At 39.5% G+C, this 20545-nt stretch overlaps 1 protein-coding gene across 1 annotated transcript in view; it reads left to right on the top strand.

Annotated features, from left to right (window-relative positions):
* The window catches only part of AFG2A (AFG2 AAA ATPase homolog A), a 158531-nt gene extending 141461 nt beyond the window's left edge, over positions 1-17070 (top strand). The window contains exon 16 of the mRNA XM_063310822.1: positions 15163-17070. Within this exon, the coding sequence (XP_063166892.1) occupies positions 15163-15339 (177 nt within the window). The 3' untranslated portion in view covers positions 15340-17070. The remainder of the gene's footprint in view (positions 1-15162) is intronic.
* The last annotated feature ends 3475 nt before the right edge of the window (positions 17071-20545 follow it).

The raw sequence follows: 20545 nt of genomic DNA, 5'->3' as shown, positions 1-20545 counted from the left end.
AATTGTGAGTGAACCATTTTTTTTTCCTTTTGAAAATTTTGGCAACTGGGATATACATACTTTAGATCTGTTTATTGCCAGTAACATATTCAAACCATCTGAATTATTTCAGGAGGAATTTGGGTTGCCTAAAATTGTGAAATGATAATATATTCAATTAAAACATATTCTGATTTTGCAGTATGATCCAGTTGCATTAGCAGTATCTAAAACTAATACTGAATTTTTATTAATGTTGGAATGTGCTTGAGATATTCTTAAATGTATAATATTTTTTACGAACAATTAAAGGCTGTTGTTATGGTGGACATTAATTATTTACTAGAATCCTGTCTTAGTGAATCAATGGAAATGGGCCTTAAAAAGTGTTGCATCTTTTTCTTGTGACCTTAACCTCAATGTAATACTATTTTTAATGTTTACTGGACTCCCCAAACAATGTTTAGAAAAAGCTGATTAACAACTTCATTATAATAGACATGTAAAATAGATCAGTGAACACTTATTCACATGATATGGACTTGTTTTATGAAAGTTCCATTTTATTATTTATTTATTTATTTATTTATTTATTTATTTATTTATTTGTGTATTCAAATTTTGTTATCGCCCATCTCCCCCAAAAGAGGGACTCTGGGCGGTTTACAATAAAGTTAATACTATAACAGTAAACATTAAAATCCCCTAAAAAGTAAAAACAAGTTACAAATATAAAAATACAATATAAATAAATATAGAATCCAAGTGGCAATAAAAATTCCAATCTGGTGGGAGGGGTGCTAAGGTGCAAGCCACCCCCAAGAATGACTACCCACCTACCAGCCCCAAGTGAGATGACAGAACCAGGTCTTCAGAGCCTTCCAGAAGGTCAGGAGTGAAGGGGCCTGCCTCACCTCCGCAGACAAGATATTCCAAAGGGGAGGGGCCACTGCAGAGAAGACCCGCTTCCTGGATCCCACCAGATGAAATTCTCTTACAGATGGGGTCCGTAACATGCCCTCTCTGCATGATCGGGTGGGGCGGGTTGGTGTCATGGGGATGAGACGGTCCCTAAGGTAACCTGGATCCATGCCATGTAAGGCTTTAAAGATAATAACCAACACCTTGAATTGGACCCAGAAGCAAACTGGCACCTGATGCAGCTTGTGCAGTAAGTGTGTTATATGTGCTGATCTAGGGGCACCAAGGATAGCCCGCATGGCTGCATTCTGGACCAGCTGAAGCTTCCGAATACTCTTCAAGGGTAGCCCCATGTAGAGCACATTGCAATAGCCTATATGGGAGATGACGAGGACACGAGTGACTGTTCAGAGGGCCTCTCACTCCAGGAACGGGCGTAACTGGCGCACAACACAAAGTTGCGCAAAGGCCCTTCTGTCCACGACTGCCACCTGCTCTTTGAGCAGGAGCCGTGAGTACAGAAGGACCGCCAAGTTATGCACTGGGTCTGTCTGGGGCAGTGCAACCCCATCCAGAACTAAGGATGACAATTTCCCAGATACAGAGGAGCCGTCAACCCACAGCCACTCATCTTACTAGGGTTCAGCTGAAGCCTGTTGTTCCTCATCCAGACCGCCACAGCCCCCAGGCACTGAGAAAGGGCAGTCACCGCATCACTTACTTCACCTGGGATGGAGATGTATAACTGAGTATCATCAGCATACTGATGATACCTCATCCCATGGTGACGGATGATCTCACCCAGTAGTTTCATGTAGATGTTGAATAAGAGAGGGGAGAGAACTGAATCCTGCGGCACCCCACAGAGTAGGGGTTGAGGGTTGGATCTCTCGCTCCCTATCACCACCAATTGGGACTGGCCCTGGAGGAAGGAGGTGAACCAGCGCAAAACTATGCTGCCCACCCCCAACTCCCTGAGCCACCCCAAAAGGATACCATGGTCGATGGTATCAAAAGCCGCTGAGAGGTCAAGGACAGCAAGGATGGATGCACTGCCTCCATCCCGCTCCCACCAGAGATCTTCCATAAGTGTGACCAGTGCAGTTTCTGTCCCATATCCTGGCCTGAAACCTGACTGAAGGGTGTCAACATAATCTGTTTCATCCAGAATCCTCTGGAGTTGTAATGGCACCACCTTCTCAACCACCTTTCCCAAAAAGGGGAGGTGGGAGACTGGACGAAAATTGTCCAGCATAGTTCGGTCCAGTGATGGCTTCTTGAGGAGGGGGTGCACTAGCGCCTCCTTAAGGGCAGCCAGAAACACCCCCTCTCTCAAGGATGTATTTACCATTGCTTGGACCCAGCCACATGTCACCTCCTGAGCTGCCTTCACCAGCCAGGAGGGACAAGGATCTAATTGACAAGTGGTGGCACAATGTGGAGGATCCTCTCCACTTCCTCGGGTCCAACAGGATCAAACTGTTCCTAGATAACAGGACAAGAACGTTCCCTCGGCATCTCCACCAACCCTGCTTCGTGCTTGGAGTCCAACTTGGAACGGATCCAAGCGATTTTATCCTGCAGATGCTCAGAAAACTCTTCTGCACGGCCCTGTAGGTGGGTCACTGGGCCCACCTTCCCCAAAAGGGGGAATTCCCCAAAGAGGGAATTTTGCTTTATAAACTGCCTAGACTTCTTAACAATCCATAAATATATATGATTAAGAAAATATTGTCTGGAGAAAATATTTGCCAGACAAGGCATGATTACTTGTTTTTTTTACAAAACTAACTCTGGGTTGTATCTGCTTTGTTTAGAGTTGGTTACTTATTTAGTTAAAGCACCTTTATTCTGCTTTTCAGCCAAAAAAACTCCTAGAGCATCTTATGTATAAAGGAAATTTCTCAGTTGTACTCTTCATGCAAAGTTTGAACCCAGGAACAAAATGTGGGGGAAAGCTGCAACAAAACACATTTTCATTCTACCAGCTAAAAGCTAACCATGATTTAATAACACTGAAATTCTCAAGTGATTTTAAAGCTTAATTGAATTAATGATAACTTAATTAATTGAATTCTGAGCCTGACAGGTTAAGTATTTCAGACTGAATGCTAGAAATTACTGTATCCAGAAAATTGACAATATTCAGGCAGTAAGAATTTTTAAAAGAAAAAAGAATTGGTATAAGGAAAGAAAGGAAAATTACTCTGAATTTACAATGATCCCCTCTCAAAAGAAAGAATACATGGAACAAATGATAAACATACAAAGATCCTATGTGATACTCCACCTTGTAAAGCTGTGTTGTCACTTCCAGCTGAAACTAATCCTGGAGATTTCCCTGCCTGCAGTAAATATGTGTGCAAAAATATACCTTTCTATATGTGCTTATACATACATACCTGACAGAGCAGAACCCCCACAAATAATGAGGGCCCCCGATATACTCTTGGCAGCAGGAGGATGTATTTTCTGATTTTACTCATAGTCAGTCATACTTACAGTATGTTTTTGAGAATGTCATAATTCTAGACGAAGTAAATCAGTGATATGATAGCCTCTATTACTGTACCTTCTTTGGTAAAATAGATGTGTTATTTTGCAATGTTGTAATTTATTGTGCTGTTTTAGCCACCTGTCTTTTCAAATCAAGTTCAGTCTATTGATTGGATTCTATTTTTTTCATTTTACTGTGCTTGACACTTATAGATAAAATAGCACAGGTTTGCATGTCTCATTCCTCAAATATTTAATAATACAAAGCATTCTGAGACCTTCCACATCCTGTCTGCTTCTGATTTGAAGACAGAACCTAAAGTTTGCCAGAACCCAGCTATCTCAGCTATCCCTGAGCATTTGCAGATGATCTATCCTTGAGTATTTTCATCTACCCTGTTGATATCCATAGTGAATTAAGTTACCTTATTGGTGTTAAGAAGATAATCTGGAGTTGTTTCCTACCAGTTACGATCTGTATAGAACATGTGTTCCTTGAATGTCAGAACAACACTGATAACATTTGACAGCAGAAGCAAATATGCACTTGCTAATATTAGAGCTATGATAAAGACAAGTGTGCATTATGAGTGTCATGTTCAGTAGCATTTATTCATCTTTGTCAGTTATGACTTTTGAAACCGTGAACAGCAAATCATTATGTTTATGCGTAAGATGGATAAAACACCCACCTTTCCTTATAATTCACCAGATCTTGGAAGCAGTCTGTTGCTCCTTGTATATGTTTCATCCTTCAGGGCTGAAGGAATTTTGAATGGCTGTCAGAATTTTTGCAGCCCAAACCTAGAATCCCTACCTTTAAAATTCCAGACTATCTGTATTTGCTGTAACTAGGTGACATACTCTTCAGCAAAGGATCGTTACCTTGTCGTGGTGCTGGAGCTTGAGCACCTCAATGATGCCATGAGCTAAACCGTGAAGGGCCACCCAAGACGGGAAGGTCATGACAGAGAGGTCAGACTAAATGCGATCCCTGGGGAAGGTAATGGCAACCCACCTCAGTATTCTTGCCGTGAAAACTAAATGGATCAGTACAACCAGAGATATGTCGGTATACCATCGGAAGATGAGACCCCCAGGTCGGAAGATGGTCAAAATGCTACTGGGGAGGAACAGAGGATGAGCTCAACTAGCCCCAGACGTGATGACGCAGCTAGCTCAAAGCCGAAAGGACGGCTAGCGGCCGACGGTGCTGGTGGTGAACGGCGAATCCGATGTTCTAAGGATCAACACACCATCGGAACCTGGAATGTAAGATCTATGAGCCAGGGCAAATTGGATGTGGTTATTGGTGAGATGTCAAGATTAAAGATAGACATTTTGGGCGTCAGTGAACTGAAATGGACTGGAATGGGCCACTTCACATCAAATGACCACCAGATCTACTACTGCGGACAAGAGGACCACAGAAGAAATGGAGTAGCCTTCATAATTAATAGTAAAGTGGCTAAAGCAGTGCTCGGATACAACCCAAAAAACGACAGAATGATCTCAATTCGAATTCAGGGCAAGCCATCTAACATCACAGTGATCCAAATATACGCCCCAACCACAAATGCTGAAGAAGCTGAAGTAGAGCAGTTCTATGAGGATCTGCAGCACCTACTGGACAACACGCCTAAAAGAGATGTTATTTTCATCACAGGAGACTGGAATGCTAAGGTGGGCAGTCAAATGACACCTCGAATTACAGGTAAGTATGGCCTGGGAGAACAAAACGAAGCAGGACGCAGGCTGATAGAATTTTGCCAAGACAATTCACTCTGCATAACAAACACTCTCTTCCAACAACCTAAGAGACGGCTTTATACATGGACTTCACCAGATGGACAACACCGAAATCAGATTGATTACATCCTTTGCAGCCAAAGGTGGCGGACATCTGTACAGTCGGTAAAAACAAGGCCTGGAGCTGACTGTAGTTCAGATCACGAACTACTTCTTGCACAATTTAGGATCAGACTAAAGAGATTAGGGAAGACCCACAGATCAGCTAGATATGAGCTCACTAATATTCCTAAGGAATATGCAGTGGAGGTGAAGAATAGATTTAAGGGACTGGACTTAGTAGATAGGGTCCCGGAAGAACTCTGGACAGAAGTTGGCAGCATTGTTCAGGAGGCGGCAACAAAATACATCCCAAAGAAAGAGAAAACCAAGAAGGCAAAATGGCTGTCTGCTGAGACACTAGAAGTAGCCCAAGAAAGAAGGAAAGCAAAAGGCAACAGTGATAGGGGGAGATATGCCCAATTAAATGCAAAATTCCAGAGGTTAGCCAGAAGAGATAAGGAATTATTTTTAAACAAGCAATGCGCAGAAGTGGAAGAAGACAATAGAATAGGAAGGACAAGAGACCTCTTCCAGAAAATTAGAAACATTGGAGGTAAATTCCAGGCAAAAATGGGTATGATCAAAAACAAAGATGGCAAGGACCTAACAGAAGAAGAAGAGATCAAGAAAAGGTGGCAAGAATATACGGAAGACCTGTATAGGAAGGATAACAATATCGGGGATAGCTTTGACAGTGTGGTCGGTGAGCTAGAGCCAGACATCCTGAAGAGTGAGGTTGAGTGGGCCTTAAGAAGCATTGCTAATAACAAGGCAACAGGAGACGACGGCATCCCAGCTGAACTGTTCAAAATCTTGCAAGATGATGCTGTCAAGGTAATGCATGCTATATGCCAGCAAATTTGGAAAACACAAGAATGGCCATCAGACTGGAAAAAATCAACTTATATCCCCATACCAAAAAAGGGAAACACTAAAGAATGTTCAAACTATCGAACAGTGGCACTCATTTCACATGCCAGTAAGGTAATGCTCAAGATCCTGCAAGGTAGACTTCAGCAGTTCATGGAGCGAGAATTGCCAGATGTACAAGCTGGGTTTAGAAAAGGCAGAGGAACTAGGGACCAAATTGCCAATATCCGCTGGATAATGGAAAAAGCCAGGGAGTTTCAGAAAAACATCTATTTCTGTTTTATTGACTATTCTAAAGCCTTTGACTGTGTGGACCATAACAAATTGTGGCAAGTCCTTAGTGGTATGGGGATACCAAGTCATCTTGTATGCCTCCTGAAGAATCTGTATAACGACCAAGTAGCAACAGTAAGAACAGACCACGGAACAACAGACTGGTTTAAGATTGGGAAAGGAGTACGGCAGGGCTGTATACTCTCACCCTACCTATTCAACTTGTATGCAGAACACATCATGCGACAAGCTGGCCTTGAGGAATCCAAGGCTGGAGTTAAAATCTCTGGAAGAAACATTAACAATCTCAGATATGCAGATGATACCACTTTGATGGCTGAAAGTGAAGAGGAACTGAGGAGCCTTATGATGAAGGTGAAAGAAGAAAGTGCAAAAGCTGGTTTGCAGCTAAACCTCAAAAAAACCGAGATTATGGCAACCAGCTTGATTGATAACTGGCAAATAGAGGGAGAAAATGTAGAAGCAGTGAAAGACTTTGTATTCCTAGGCGCAAAGATTACTGCAGATGCTGACTGCAGTCAGGAAATCAGAAGACGCTTAATCCTTGGAAGAAGAGCAATGACAAATCTCGATAAAATAGTTAAGAGCAGAGACATCACACTGACAACAAAGGCCCGCATAGTTAAAGCAATGGTGTTCCCTGTAGTAACATATGGCTGCGAGAGCTGGACCATAAGGAAGGCTGAGCGAAGGAAGATCGATGCTTTTGAACTGTGGTGTTGGAGGAAAATTCTGAGAGTGCCTTGGACTGCAAGAAGATCCAACCAGTCCATCCTCCAGGAAATCAAGCCAGACTGCTCACTTGAGGGAATGATATTAAAGGCAAAACTGAAATACTTTGGCCACATAATGAGAAGACAGGACACCCTGGAGAAGATGCTGATGCTAGGGAGAGTGGAAGGCAAAAGGAAGAGGGGCCGACCAAGGGCAAGATGGATGGATGATATTCTAGAGGTGACGGACTCGTCCCTGGGGGAGCTGGGGGTGTTGACGACCGACAGGAAGCTCTGGCGTGGGCTGGTCCATGAAGTCACGAAGAGTCGGAAGCGACTAAACGAATAAACAACAACAACAGGTGACATACTGTATCTTTTTTCAATTGTCTTTTTTTTTCCAGATCTTTACCAAGTTTTTCGGGTAGCCACGTTGGGTTCTCTGCCACTTTGTTACCTTATTGAAATTTTTTGCCATTGTGTTATTTACTGTTAACTTTTTAGGAACATCCACCCCTCTAGAGCTCCTTTTTTATTAGTATCTCTGTGGAAGAGACTAATTTCATTTTCATTTTCATTTTCATTGCTGTGAATTTATTAACATCCACTGTTCAGAAGTCCAAGATACACATTAATCTTTAAAGTCCCCATCACTACACTTCATACCACCTTGAAAATTTGCAGTTGTTTTTCCAAATGGTCTTACACGTTTTTTCAATAATTGGGCCGGCAAGAGTAGCAACACCATTGTTCATACTAGTTCCTTCACTTATTTTAACAGTAAATCCCAATTTATCTCGGTCCATTCATTAGATACTGTAACCTCTCAAAAGAAAGCCAGGTATTTTTCACCAAACCTGCATCCACTCTTTTTTAATTAGAGCTTTCTATATCTCTTTGCTGCTATCTAGGCATCACCTGATTTTACAATATCTGATATTGTATCTTAAGATAGGTTTATGAGAGTAAAGATCCTAATTAGAAGAGATTTTCTCCAAAACATATAAATGTAAGGACAGTGTCCATAGGTATAGCTTAACCTCATGTATATATACAGTATATGTGGTGTTTCTCTATGTGTATGATACATGTTTATACGTGTGCTAGTTTTCACCTTATACTTGAAACAAGCATTTAGTTCAGAGTGTTGTTTAAAAGTTTGTTCTAGCATAAGCAAACTTGTTAAAAGATTATTTTATTAAAGGTATACTCTTGTTGTGTCTTTTCCAGAATAATGGAATCTATATCAAATCAGTATGTTTTGAAAATGATAGTATTTTGAAATTTAGTTACAAGTGTTAAAATGAAGTTTACATTTAATATATTGCTTCAAAAAGTAGCGTGTCTAGTAAAAGATATAGTCAGAAGAAAGGAAAATTGAGTTTGTTAGAGGATTGAGAATGAACATAATCTTTCCAAAATATTTGTGTGTCTGTGCAAAAAACAGACAAATGTGGAATAATCCATTAAATAATTGCCTCTCAGTGCATGATCCATGTGTTAATTCTGGGCACGTGGTTTGTCCTTTTCTTCTTCACTGTGTGGCTATGCAAATACATAACAAGGTAAAGAATTGTGTGAATATTTGAATGCTAATATTTACCAACAACATATTTGTAAAAATATCTTATAAAGCCCGTGTGTAAATGTATTTGACTATACAAACGTATTCATACTGCAGTATTTCTTTGGATCAAAGCCTTCCCAGTTGTAGTTCAAGGATACAAATTGTTAAGATTTTTGTTGATAACTTCAGTATCTATAAATCAAGTTACATTTCTGAGATCCTTCGAAATTAAATGTTGATATTTTAGGAATTCATTACTTTTCATAATTTCAAATAGGAGTTCAGTTTTGTCATAATAATATTTATTGTTTCCCTATGTTAGTTTATGTTTATATTATTCAAACTTTGTTGTAACTTTGCATTCCCACTGATCTAATCATGACAGACCAAATATGTTTTATTGAGCTGAAAAAAAGAGGACATTTTAAATTGCAAAGTAAATTGTTTCATTCAAAGTCAAGAAAACAAGTTAGCCTGAATGCCAGATCAAGGTCATATTCAGAAAGGGTTCCTTTGCAGCAATCATGAAGGAAAGCTTTAAATTCATTTGCACCTGATTCCAATGCCTAGGGGAAGACCCAGATTTTCATGGCCTTCTGGTATGCTAAAAGGGTGGGGGTTCTCTGGATCTCAGGAGGAAGGCCGGGCTGTTCCACAGGGCAGGGGCAGCTATGGAGAAGTCATACCTCCTAGGTGCTGTCAGACGACAACATTTAAGGGAAGGAATCTGGAGTGCAACTTCCCCTATTTAATCTGGTGGGACTGGCAGATACCCTCAGGTCATCTGTACAAGTGCAACCAATGCTATCTCAGTACTATAACCTGGCTTGAAACCTGACTGAAAAAGGTCCAGATAATCTGCTTCATCCAGGGCCTGCTGCAGCTGAGTGCCTACCACCCTTTCAACAACCTCCATGGAAAGGGAGTTTTGGAGATTAGACAAAAGTTGTCTAACACTGTCAGGTCCAAAGATGGCCTTTTGAAAGGGGGCACACCACCACTTCCTTCAAAGCATTCCTGCAAAAAGGCATTAATCACTGTTCGGACTCAATTACATGCCTTAACCAACAAGGAAGGACATGAGTCCAGAACACAGGTGACAGCTAACAACAGTGAGGGCTTTAACTACTTCAGGGCTGATGGGCTCAAACTCTTCCCAGATAACCAAGCTAGGACACACTTTGGTCACTTACATAGGACCTTACTTCAGTCATTTATGTAGGATCTGCCCAGCTGGTGTCCAACTCAGAGCAAAGCCAAGTGACTGTATCTCACAGATGCCTAGAATAGTCCTCACAGCAGCCCTGCAAGAGCTTCCTCAGAAGGGACTTGGTTACCCATAACAGGGCCTCTGGCCACCATCTGTGGACCCAATGAGACTGGAGAAGTAAGCTTGCTTTATCACTCTTACTGCCACAAAGTAAGTCATAATAAAGACTCTTACCTGTGCTTGGTTAGCCTTACTATTTGTCTTTCTCCAGTGATGTTCTAGATGTATTTTTTGTGCTAGTTGTACCCATTCCTAGATAGGGAAGAACTGTTTATGGCCACTCATGCCTTAGTCACCTCCCAATTAGACTATTGCAATGTTCTCTACCTGGTGCTGACCTTAAAGAGCATTTGGAAGGTCTAGCTGGTCCAAAATGCAGTGATACATGCAGTATTGGACTCATAACAAGACACCTACATAACACCAGTGCTATGTGAATTGCACTGGCTCGCAAGGGGCAATTCAAGATGCCATGAGGCCAGCTTACTTGCCATGAAGCCAATACTTACTTACTCTGCTTATTCCAGATAGTTCTGCCTATCCACTAGATTTGGCAGGGTGTGCATGTTCTTGGTCCCATTAATGAAGCAGTGTCATCTGGTGGAAGCCAGGAGGCATGCTGTCTCTAAGTACACCTGACTTGTGGAACAGCCTCCTTCCTGGCCTGACCCTATTAACCTTTTGGAAAGTTATGGGGTTGGGATGTCGATGGAGTGACGACAGGGGTGTGATTTTGTTTGATACGTAGATAATGTAATTTTTAAGGGCCTCAACCCAGATTTTTTAAATTGGATATGCATAGATTGTTATGTTTTATTTCTGTTTGCTGCCCAGAGTTCCTTGAGTAGATAGGTGGCTCTATAAATTTATTATATGGATGGATGGAGAGAGAGAGATAATTTAATGTGCTGGATTCTGAATTCTGATTCTTATTTTCAGTTAAGGAATATGAAGTGCTTCCTTTCAGCACCTTTATGTTGCTTAGGGTAAGAAGAGGCATTACCTGCAACTGTAAAATCTTAGTTCTTGTTTTGTCTGCCTAAATAATCAGAGCAAGCAATTTCTTGTTTTTAATCTGTCAAGGAACATGGAGTCCCAGTCCTATAAGCTCCCAGTCCTATAAGCTCCCAGTCCTATAAGGCTTACCCCCTTGTAGAGGATAGAAACTAACTGACTAGTCTCTGTAAAAGTAAGCAGGATAGCCCATGGGGTGGGGCGTGGGGGAGGAACCATATTCTTTCTTATGCAGTGACTTAAAAAAAATTACTCATATATAAGCCATTCACTTCCAAATGGCTCTAGGCAGTTTTCAATGTAAATTACAGTGTCCACTGTAGACAGAACGGTGTACTGTTTTGGTAAATATTGTTTGTTTTCAGCATTATAATGATAACTATGTATAAGACAAGAATTATGATACTATGTATAAAAATTTTCTTCCTACAGTTTAGACATAATCTGAGGACAATAAATGGTTTTGATAAATGAACACCTTTTCTTAATGGGAAATTTCATAAACAGATTCTTAGCGTGGGGGGGGGGGATAAGGAAAAAAAAACACTCAGGAAGGGTGAAATAACCTTTTTCTCTCTCTTCCCTCCCCCCAGCATTTTTTTTTCTTTCTATTCATTTCTCTTTGGAGATAAATGTATTACTCCTAAAAAACAATCGGCTATTGATCCTTAGTTATGCTTTTACTGCTGCTTTGAAAATGTTAACTTACTATGGTTTTCATTTATATGCTCACTCCTGAAGGGTAGGAAAAGTAATTTGTGAATCAAACATAAGACTACTAGAATCTGTTCAAGATTCATATATGCAGAGCATTTAAAAACGGAAAAAATAAATATATAATAAAATGTAAGCTACAGTTGGTCTTTTTCCATAGTTACTCATAGTTTTTTTTTAATCAGGTACTGAATGAGACATAAATTACCGTTACTGTTCTTTGGTGGCCTTAATATTTTTATGCAAGGTTACCTTTTGGTCTTTGTGAGTTGGGTTTATTTATGAGTTAAACAGGCACCTATGGCCGGTTTAGTAGGAGTTGTGCACCAGAAAGTTAGGGAAAAGGAGTAAATACTTTTTAAAAGATTTGACTCTTGGGGTTTTCTTTTTTCTTTTTTAAAAGGGCTTCATTTTGGAAGCTTTTCAAAGTCCTACATGCTGAGTGGGAAAGTTGGCGTTCCCACTCCCTAATCCTGCTTTTAGAAGTGCCTAGGAGGGTGCATACCACAAGCTAGCGCATACCCTGGCAGGTAGTTGTCATCCAGGAAAGCTCCATGGTTTGCACTATTCACTATCCACCACAGGATGCCAATCTGCTCCAGGTTCCTAATCTCTTTCTCACATAGTCTCTTGTAACCATCTACAGGGGGGAGGGGATAAATTTGAAAGGAAGGGAAAGGAAAAAGGAAGCACAATGTAAAAGACCAGCCTAGCAGGCTGCCAGTTCCTGCACACACACTCAGCCCCAGATGCAGCCTGACTGAATTCAATGGTTAACAGGTGTTCTTGGCAGACGATGCATTAACGAAGCTACTTAAAACAAAAATACCTAAGATGTTAACACAGAAGTTCATTTCTTTCCCTTTCTTTCTCAAGGTTCTTTAAAGCTTTTTCCTAGTACTTCAGATACAAAGAAGCTGAAAGAGACTTTCAGCTCTTTGGAAGAAAGTAACTGCTGAAAATCACAAAGGACCTGACTCGGACCATGTGAATTGGCCATTTGTTTTATCTGATTTATCAAATTAGCTGTCAGTGTATAAGCCTGTGGTTTATGGAATAAAATAGGCTATATCTGAGAGGGTTTTCATCTGCGATACTACAACTGACTGATGCCAAATCCTCTCTATAAATATTAATTTTGGAATCTATAGTTAAAATGAATCTGAGGTCAAAACAAGTAGGAGGTCCTCTAGGACTAAGTAGAATAAATAGACAATTCTTCATTGGTGTTCTGACACCTCTGCGTAGTTCTAATGACAATTTGGCTTCGGGCAAAAAAGTCTACATATTCTATATCTGAGTAGAATATCTGTGGTTGAAGGAAGAATCACAAAGTATGCCTGAGAATCCAGAATAAGTTTTCTTATTTTCTTTAATTTCTTTAATTTTCAGTTTGTAATTTAAAACAATTTTGTAAAAAAAAATCTTGAGTTTTTTTCACTACAAAGGGTTGGCTGAAAATACTTGGGTTATGCTTTATAGGTCTAGCAGCAGAGTTCAGCATGGCAACAAAAGGATAGAGCTTCATAATAAGGGGCCCGATCTAGAGAGGCACACTTTCCTTTAAGATATATAGATTATGTCATGTATTTTCAAGTTCCCTGTTATTGAGCAAAATATTTATACATAAGAAATATTTTTATACATGATTAGACTGATACACAGTTCAGTCAAATAACCCAAAACTACTCCCATAGATTAGATGATAACCCATGTATGATACACAGTATTTATTTATTTGTTTGTTTGTTTATTTATTTATTTGGATTTATTAGCTTCCCAACTCCAATGGACTTAAAATATTAGAAACTCACTACCAAATATATATATATATATATAGTGTGTGTGTGTGTGTGTGTGTGTGTGTGTGTATATATATATGTATGTACACACACACGCACACACAATTTACAAACTATCGTGTTCATTTCAAGGACAGAGTACACAGCAATCACTTGTGATACAGGTATTATCAGTAGACCTGGATTTATATGGTTAAGGATTCGAGCATATAGGAAAAATATTTCACTCTTTAATTATGTGTGATTACATGCAGGATATGACTAAATTTAAACTGAGATAGGTAAACGTTAATCCTTCCTGCTGCATTACTTTGCCCCCCTGGTTTGGAATGCTGTCTTGATATTTGCAAATGTATTTAAGCCCTTTCTGCCATGCCGTACAATGTGTTGCGAATTAGTTGGAAATTACCACAGAAGGGATTTTCAGCAGAGGTTCACAAATCTGATTTCGAATTGGGTCTGTAGTAATCCATTTTGTTTGTATTTAATTAATGTCTTCAACAATAAGATTTGTTTTAATTTAAAGTCTGAATTAGGCTACCATTTTTTATTTTCATGCCATGCACCTGAGAGAGAGGGTTCTTGGGCAGAATGGGCTCACTGAGGGATTTCACAGTCAGCTATTAGGAAAATATACTGGAAAACAAGGGTTTTTTTTAAAGAAATTGTATTTGTTTTCAGAAATATGAATTAAGGTGTCAGTGCTTCCCTCCACTAGCTGACAAAATGGTAACTACAAGATAGCTGTGTGCAATTTTTCTCCCGCCTTCCCTCAGTGATCTTCAGTGGGCTGTAAAGAATTAAAATGCACAGCAGCAGAGCACTGATCAGAACTAACAGCAATATTGTAGTAACTTGACAAAGACATCTAAATTGGTGCACTGGCTTTTTTCTCCCTTCTCAGAAGCCTTTACTAAACACATGCTAAATCCCCTAGAAAGCTCCTAAATGATTTTGGCAGCCATTAGTCCAGCATAAGCAGCGTAACTCCTTTCAGCAAGTGAACAAACAAGGAACATACATTGAATGGCTGACACAAATGCATTTCAGCTGGTGCTTTCTTTTACGCACATAAGGGTGCAGTCAGTATCAATCACTGTTTTCTGTCCTGCGCTGAAATAATGGTCCCTCATTCCACCAGTGCTTTTCACTGCAGTAATAATGTACCTTCGGCAGGAAACTAACATGAGGCTGATTCTGCTGCCTGAAGTCCAGAAACTTTTTAAAAAGTCAGCTTTAAGAGTCTGTCTAGCCTTATTTCCATATTTTTCTTCTTTGAATTATATTACTTTGGAGTGTATGTGAGAGTGTTACACAGGTGGATTTTAAGTAAGGAAGTCACTATTACAGCCTGGGATAGTTTCATTTGTCACTCATTTCTTGAACACTTACAGGATTGTTTGCTGCTCAGCTTTTTAACTGAGTACCTGCCGTATGTATATTTTGGATACCTGAAAGTGATGGTGTATGGTGCTCTGATAGCAGTGTGCATTACCATTTTAATTATTTGTTGAACGTTGGTGCAGCTAGACTCTTTCGGCTGATGTTCAAGAAAACTAGGCCAAAAATGTGGCCTTCTGTTGCATTTTGTGACCTTCCAGCCTTTAGTTCTCTGAAAGTTATTCCAAAAACATTCCTTTTAAAAAAGTAATCAGTGTTTTTCTTTTTCAGATAACTGCAGTTTGTAGAGAAGCTGCCCTTCTTGCACTTCAAGAAGATATTGAGGCCAAATGCATTATGAAGGAGCATTTTCAACAAGCTATGGTTATTGTGACCCCTAGAATTCCAGATTCTCTACAAAAATGTTATGAAGCGTATCAGCAGCAGAGTGGATTGCATTCACTTTGAGAAAGTGATTAAAAGGTGTTCTTTCAATTCAAATATGTAAAATGAACTTTATGAATAGTTTTGTTGAAAGAAAAAATCAGGTTTTTGAGTAAAAACTAAAGAAGCTTTTGGAATAAAAAATAAAGTGTTTTGAATAAAAATAAAGTTGAGAAATGTGTGAAAGCATGACTGAAACATCTAAAGCACACCCTGATAGTGCTTTAATCATGGCAAAAGGGGGGGCAGCTGAAAATCCCAGGCTTGCCCCTCTGATGACATTGTAGTACTACGACTTTGCCATAGCAGCACTAAGCAGGCAAAATAGAACAAAACAAATTTGGAACTTGTTCACAAAACAGCTGCCCATATCCTGTTCTAAACTATACAAAACATATTTGCCATTAATTCATTTCCCCCATCATCACTGCAACCAACTGAAGTTTTCATATAATCTACGTTTCCTTACTTTTTTCAGAGCTTTCATATGTAGATTGCAAGTTGTTTTTTAGCTCTCCATCATGACTCTCAAATCTCTTTCCTCAAGTTATATCACTTTAAAAGTATACTGGATCACATTCAAAATGTTTCTCTTCCCTAATTCATAAAGATTGTTTTGGAGCTCTGTACAATTCTTTTTCATTTTTCCCAGTATAAAAAATTGGTATCACCAATGAATTCATGGATCATACCTAATTTCAGATAATGTTTAAACAAGTTCAAAGAACTGGTTTTAAATGGTTTTCTAAACCATCTGTATTATGTTCTTTTCATTTTTTCTGCCTTTCTAGTCTTTAATCAGTTATTGATCTGTAAGATGGCTCATCACATTGATTAAAAGAACTTTTTGGAAAACATTTTGATACCAAGTGTCTACCATACTGGAGATAGGGGGGAAAATCTTTAAGTCTGTGCAACAAAATAGACACAGTCTGTTAGCTTCTTCAAGACTATTCAACTTTATTATGGAAAGGTGCTGCTTACAAAAGCTTATGCCCAAGTAAAGTTGGTTGTTTTTGAATGTGCTACCTGCCTCATGTCTACCAAGTGTCTACTATATGAACCAGATCTCCATTATTATTGCTTTGTCAAATAATTCTAAAAAATTAATTTACTTTTGCAGAAGCCATGCTAATCCTTCTCCAGAAAGGCTTGTTCTTCCAGATTCTTGATAATTTTTTTAAAATAATGCTTGCTACTGTTTCCAGAACAATTATACTACTTAGCCTGTAATTTCCAGATTCCCTTTCCAGATTCCCTTTTAAAAATTATTATCTTAACTATCTCAATTGTTGGATGGTATTTTATTGCTGATTCTAATCTATATTTTTAACTTGTTAAAATTTTGTTTCAAATTTTATTTGCTTTGAATGCTCATCAGAACAAAAAGATGGGGTATAAATAAGTTGATTAATATTTATTGTTTCTATGGAGGAAAGTACTGCCTCTGTTTCTTTTGTGCTCATTATTTTTATAGTATGACAATTTATACTGAGACAGTGTCCAGCACTTTAAAAGCATTTTGCAGCACATGGTTCTAACCAAAATAAAGTTCCTATCTGATGAAATAATAAGTTCTTATAATTTGAACAAAAAATGTGGGTAGTGATTACGTTCTTGTTTCCTGGTGATCAAGACAAATTATTGGAATGATCATGAATTTTTCTCATCTCTTGCCAAGCTGATTATGCAAACTGGCCAGTGGCAAGTTTTTAGCTGGATGGGTGTGAAGTCTTAATCAAATTTCAGGAGCCAGAAGAATTGCTTTTAAAAAAATTCACTCATAAAAGTGGATTGAGACTGAGACTCAATTTGCCATTTTTAAGAGAGACTACTCTGAAATCAGCAGAAAATAATTTACTTCCTATGTGGTTATGCCAACTTTTCTACAGTTATTAAATGTTTCATTTATTCACTGATTTATAGTTGCATATTATTTTAGTTGTCAGGAGATAAGAAATAAATGCCAGTACATATAATAGAAATAAATGTTTTTAATTGCATGATGGGATAATCAAATGTGCTCTAGATATAACATTATCAGTATGTGCGTTAGAAATTTAGGTACTTGATGCTATTTTGTTGTACTGTATGGTGAAGGAGTGTATGAAGGGTCAGCTATATAGAATGCATACTTCAATTGGAAGAATTCTACAAGGGTAGAAACATCATCACCATTCTCCCTCTCTCTCTCTCTTACCACCTTTGAGGTGGATGATGCTGTGTATTGTGCAAAATATTTCCAGTCCAGATGCTGCCAGTAAATGGATCGGCTAATAACTGCCAAGTTAAGATTGGGACAAGTAAATTCTAGCCTCCCTTTTCCAAATGTTTTTCACTACACTGCAAAGCCTACCCTGATTCTTCTTTAATAATGCTTGTATTTTCTGGAAATTCAGAAATGACTAACTAAACAAACAAAATAATAATCACTTTGAACATCCCCCCTGCAAAAAAAATCAGCCAACTTATTCTGTACTATATTTTCTTTATATTTCATTTTAAAGTCAGAAATTCCCAATATCAGAAAGAAGTTATTTTTAAGATTCATGTTTATTTATTACTTCTCAGTATTAGAAAGATTTATACTGTCCCTAACATATAATTTTAAGGACATCTGTGAGCTTAGATCCATAAAGTTTATTATTTATACTGATTCTTTGTCAACATAAAAAATTAAGTGTATGTCATCTGATTTAAGTTCAGTTATGCCTTTAAGATGTAAGCAATGTTAAGCAGTTCTAGAAAACTTTGTTGTTCTTCAATAAATACTACTACAGTATTTGAACCAACTAGTTAGCACACTCTGATTATGTTTCAGGCTTTATATGTAGTTTTTGTAAAAGTGTTTTTGTTCAACTGTTAAAAGATATAGTAGTAGCTGGTTAGGCATTTAACTACAAAGGAGTGTTTTATTTGCCTGAGAGATTAATAGTAAGCCAGAATCAGCTGGTAGTGCCAAGTGCCTTGATAACACAATTGACCACAGAATGCTTTGTTAGATTTTTTTTTCTCCTCTCCTGTTTTCCCAGAGAAAACTGGGAAACAATGCAATTGCTGAGTTGGTAGCACTGATTTTTTAAGCAATTAATTATGATAAACATTGGAGAAAATAACCATCTAGAACACAAGTGTAGATAACAGAAAAATAGCAAAGAAAAGGGTGTGAAGGGTGTTAGGAAGATATTTTAATCAGAAACCAAAGGATACTCATAGTTCATCCTACTTTCCAGGATGTAACCTACCAGCTATTTACTACAAAGTAGCCACTGAGCATTTTAATAGATAAAATGTTGCAATGTAGTTGCAACTTATTTAACCTTGCATTAACCCAACAAGTCCTTTGATGCAACACATCGTTTTCAACATGGTCAATTGTTTTCTTCTGAGAAGGGCAGTTTTTTACATGGTAGCCTCATCATTAGCTTCAAGCTGGCCACTAAACCAACAATAAACTGATCGATGTTTAGGAATTTTTAATTTAAATAATAAATAGCTTTATGATATGGAAACTCCAATCTCATCTAAGATTGTCAACCAACCAAAAAACTATTATCCTGACATGTCTTAGAATTTCTGCTAGGTGAGGAAGACAATTTTTTTTAATAAAATATAAAATCTGTGTGGTGCCCATCTTGTCTGTACTACTCAGTAGTCAGACTTGGGAGACCACAGTAGCGCTTTCGGTTGTCCTTGGCTGGCTGCTCAGCTACAGGGACTTTCCATTTCTCCCTGGAGCACTCTGAACTGGCAGACTCTTGGCTGGATGGCATAAGATTGAGTGAGGAGAGTGGACTTATTTGGGGCACTACTTGGGCCTTGCCTCAGTGAGAGCCAGGTGAGGGAGGAGCAACTGCCTCTGATGTGGCTCGGAAGTGTGCCCCAGTGGCCTGAGGAGAGCAGGAGGAGTTGGATAGGAGTGAATGTATGGGTGGAGGTTATGGGGGCAGGGGGGACAACTGGGTCAGTAGTTTAATAATAAATGTATTAAACTGCTGGGTGCTGCAGACAGAATCAGTGCTATGGCCTAAGGGGTCCCTAGCCTGGGGATGGGTAAACAGGGTGGAAGCAGTGGTGAATGCTGGGTATAGAGGACAGGAAGGAACATTAATGTGATGGATAGAGGGAAGAATGGTGGGAGATAGGGGACATGATGCTGCTGTGTAGCCACGGTGCTATGTTCTAGCCCCTTGTGCTCTACCCTACCCCTGGTCACTGAAGTTTGGAGACCCAGGCTTTTGTCTGCTGCTACTGAATGCCAGGTCTGCCTTAATAACGCCTCCCTCATCCATGATTTGATCATGGACAAGAGGGCAGATTTGACATGCATTACTGAGCCCTGGATGGGTGCAAGGTAGCGATTGCCATCTCAGAGATATGCCCATCTGGGTTTTGGATGTGGCATGAACCAAGACCCCAGCTCAGGGGTGGTGGAGTGGCCCTAGTCATCCAGGACTCTGGTGGCATTCAGAGGTGCTGTCCCACAGTTTACTGGATATGAGATCCTGTTTATAAAGTTGGACTTTAGGGATCAGAAGGGATTGTTGCTTCTGTATCAGCCACCCTGCTGTGTAGCAACCTCCCTGCCTGAGCTCCTGGACTCTGTGGACCGGATAGCAGTGGATTCTTACCGCCCATCTCTTTTGGGGGAGATGGGCAGTAACAAAATTTGAATAATAATTGCCACCATGGCAATCATGGACCTGACCCAGGTAATCAAGGGTCTTACACATAGCAGTGGCTACATGTTTGATTTGGTCTTTTGCTGGGGCAGTAGCAATATGATTTGGTCAGACCACTTACTGATCACTTCAGAATGTTCTGGGCCTGCTCCCTGCTGCAGGGAAGTGGGAGCTATTCCATCTCCAAGTGCCTCATGGGCCGAAAGGGGTTCCAGAGGGAACCAGGAACTGTTCCCAAAGGTTTGGTGTACAGTTGGACCAAAGCCTTAATTGATGCTTTGAATGAGAGGGCTAATGGAGCTTTGGATTGGATTGTGCCTATGTACTCAGCTGTACATCTCTGGTCAATCAAGTGATGCTGTGCAGGTTCTGTCTCAGTCTGGAAGCTGTGGGGGTCTGGATGGAGATGAACAAGCTTTAGGTCAACCCTAGGAAGACAGAGTAGCTTTGCTCTTCGGGCCTTCTGGATCTGCTGATCTTCTAGCCTTAGTTCTGTGTGGGGCTGTACTACTCCAGACAGAACAGGTGCACAATTTGGAGGTCCTCCT

Source organism: Candoia aspera, chromosome 8, assembly GCF_035149785.1.
Source record: "Candoia aspera isolate rCanAsp1 chromosome 8, rCanAsp1.hap2, whole genome shotgun sequence".
NCBI classification, from domain to species: Eukaryota; Metazoa; Chordata; class Lepidosauria; order Squamata; family Boidae; genus Candoia; species Candoia aspera.
This window is presented reverse-complemented; position numbering and strand designations above follow the sequence as displayed.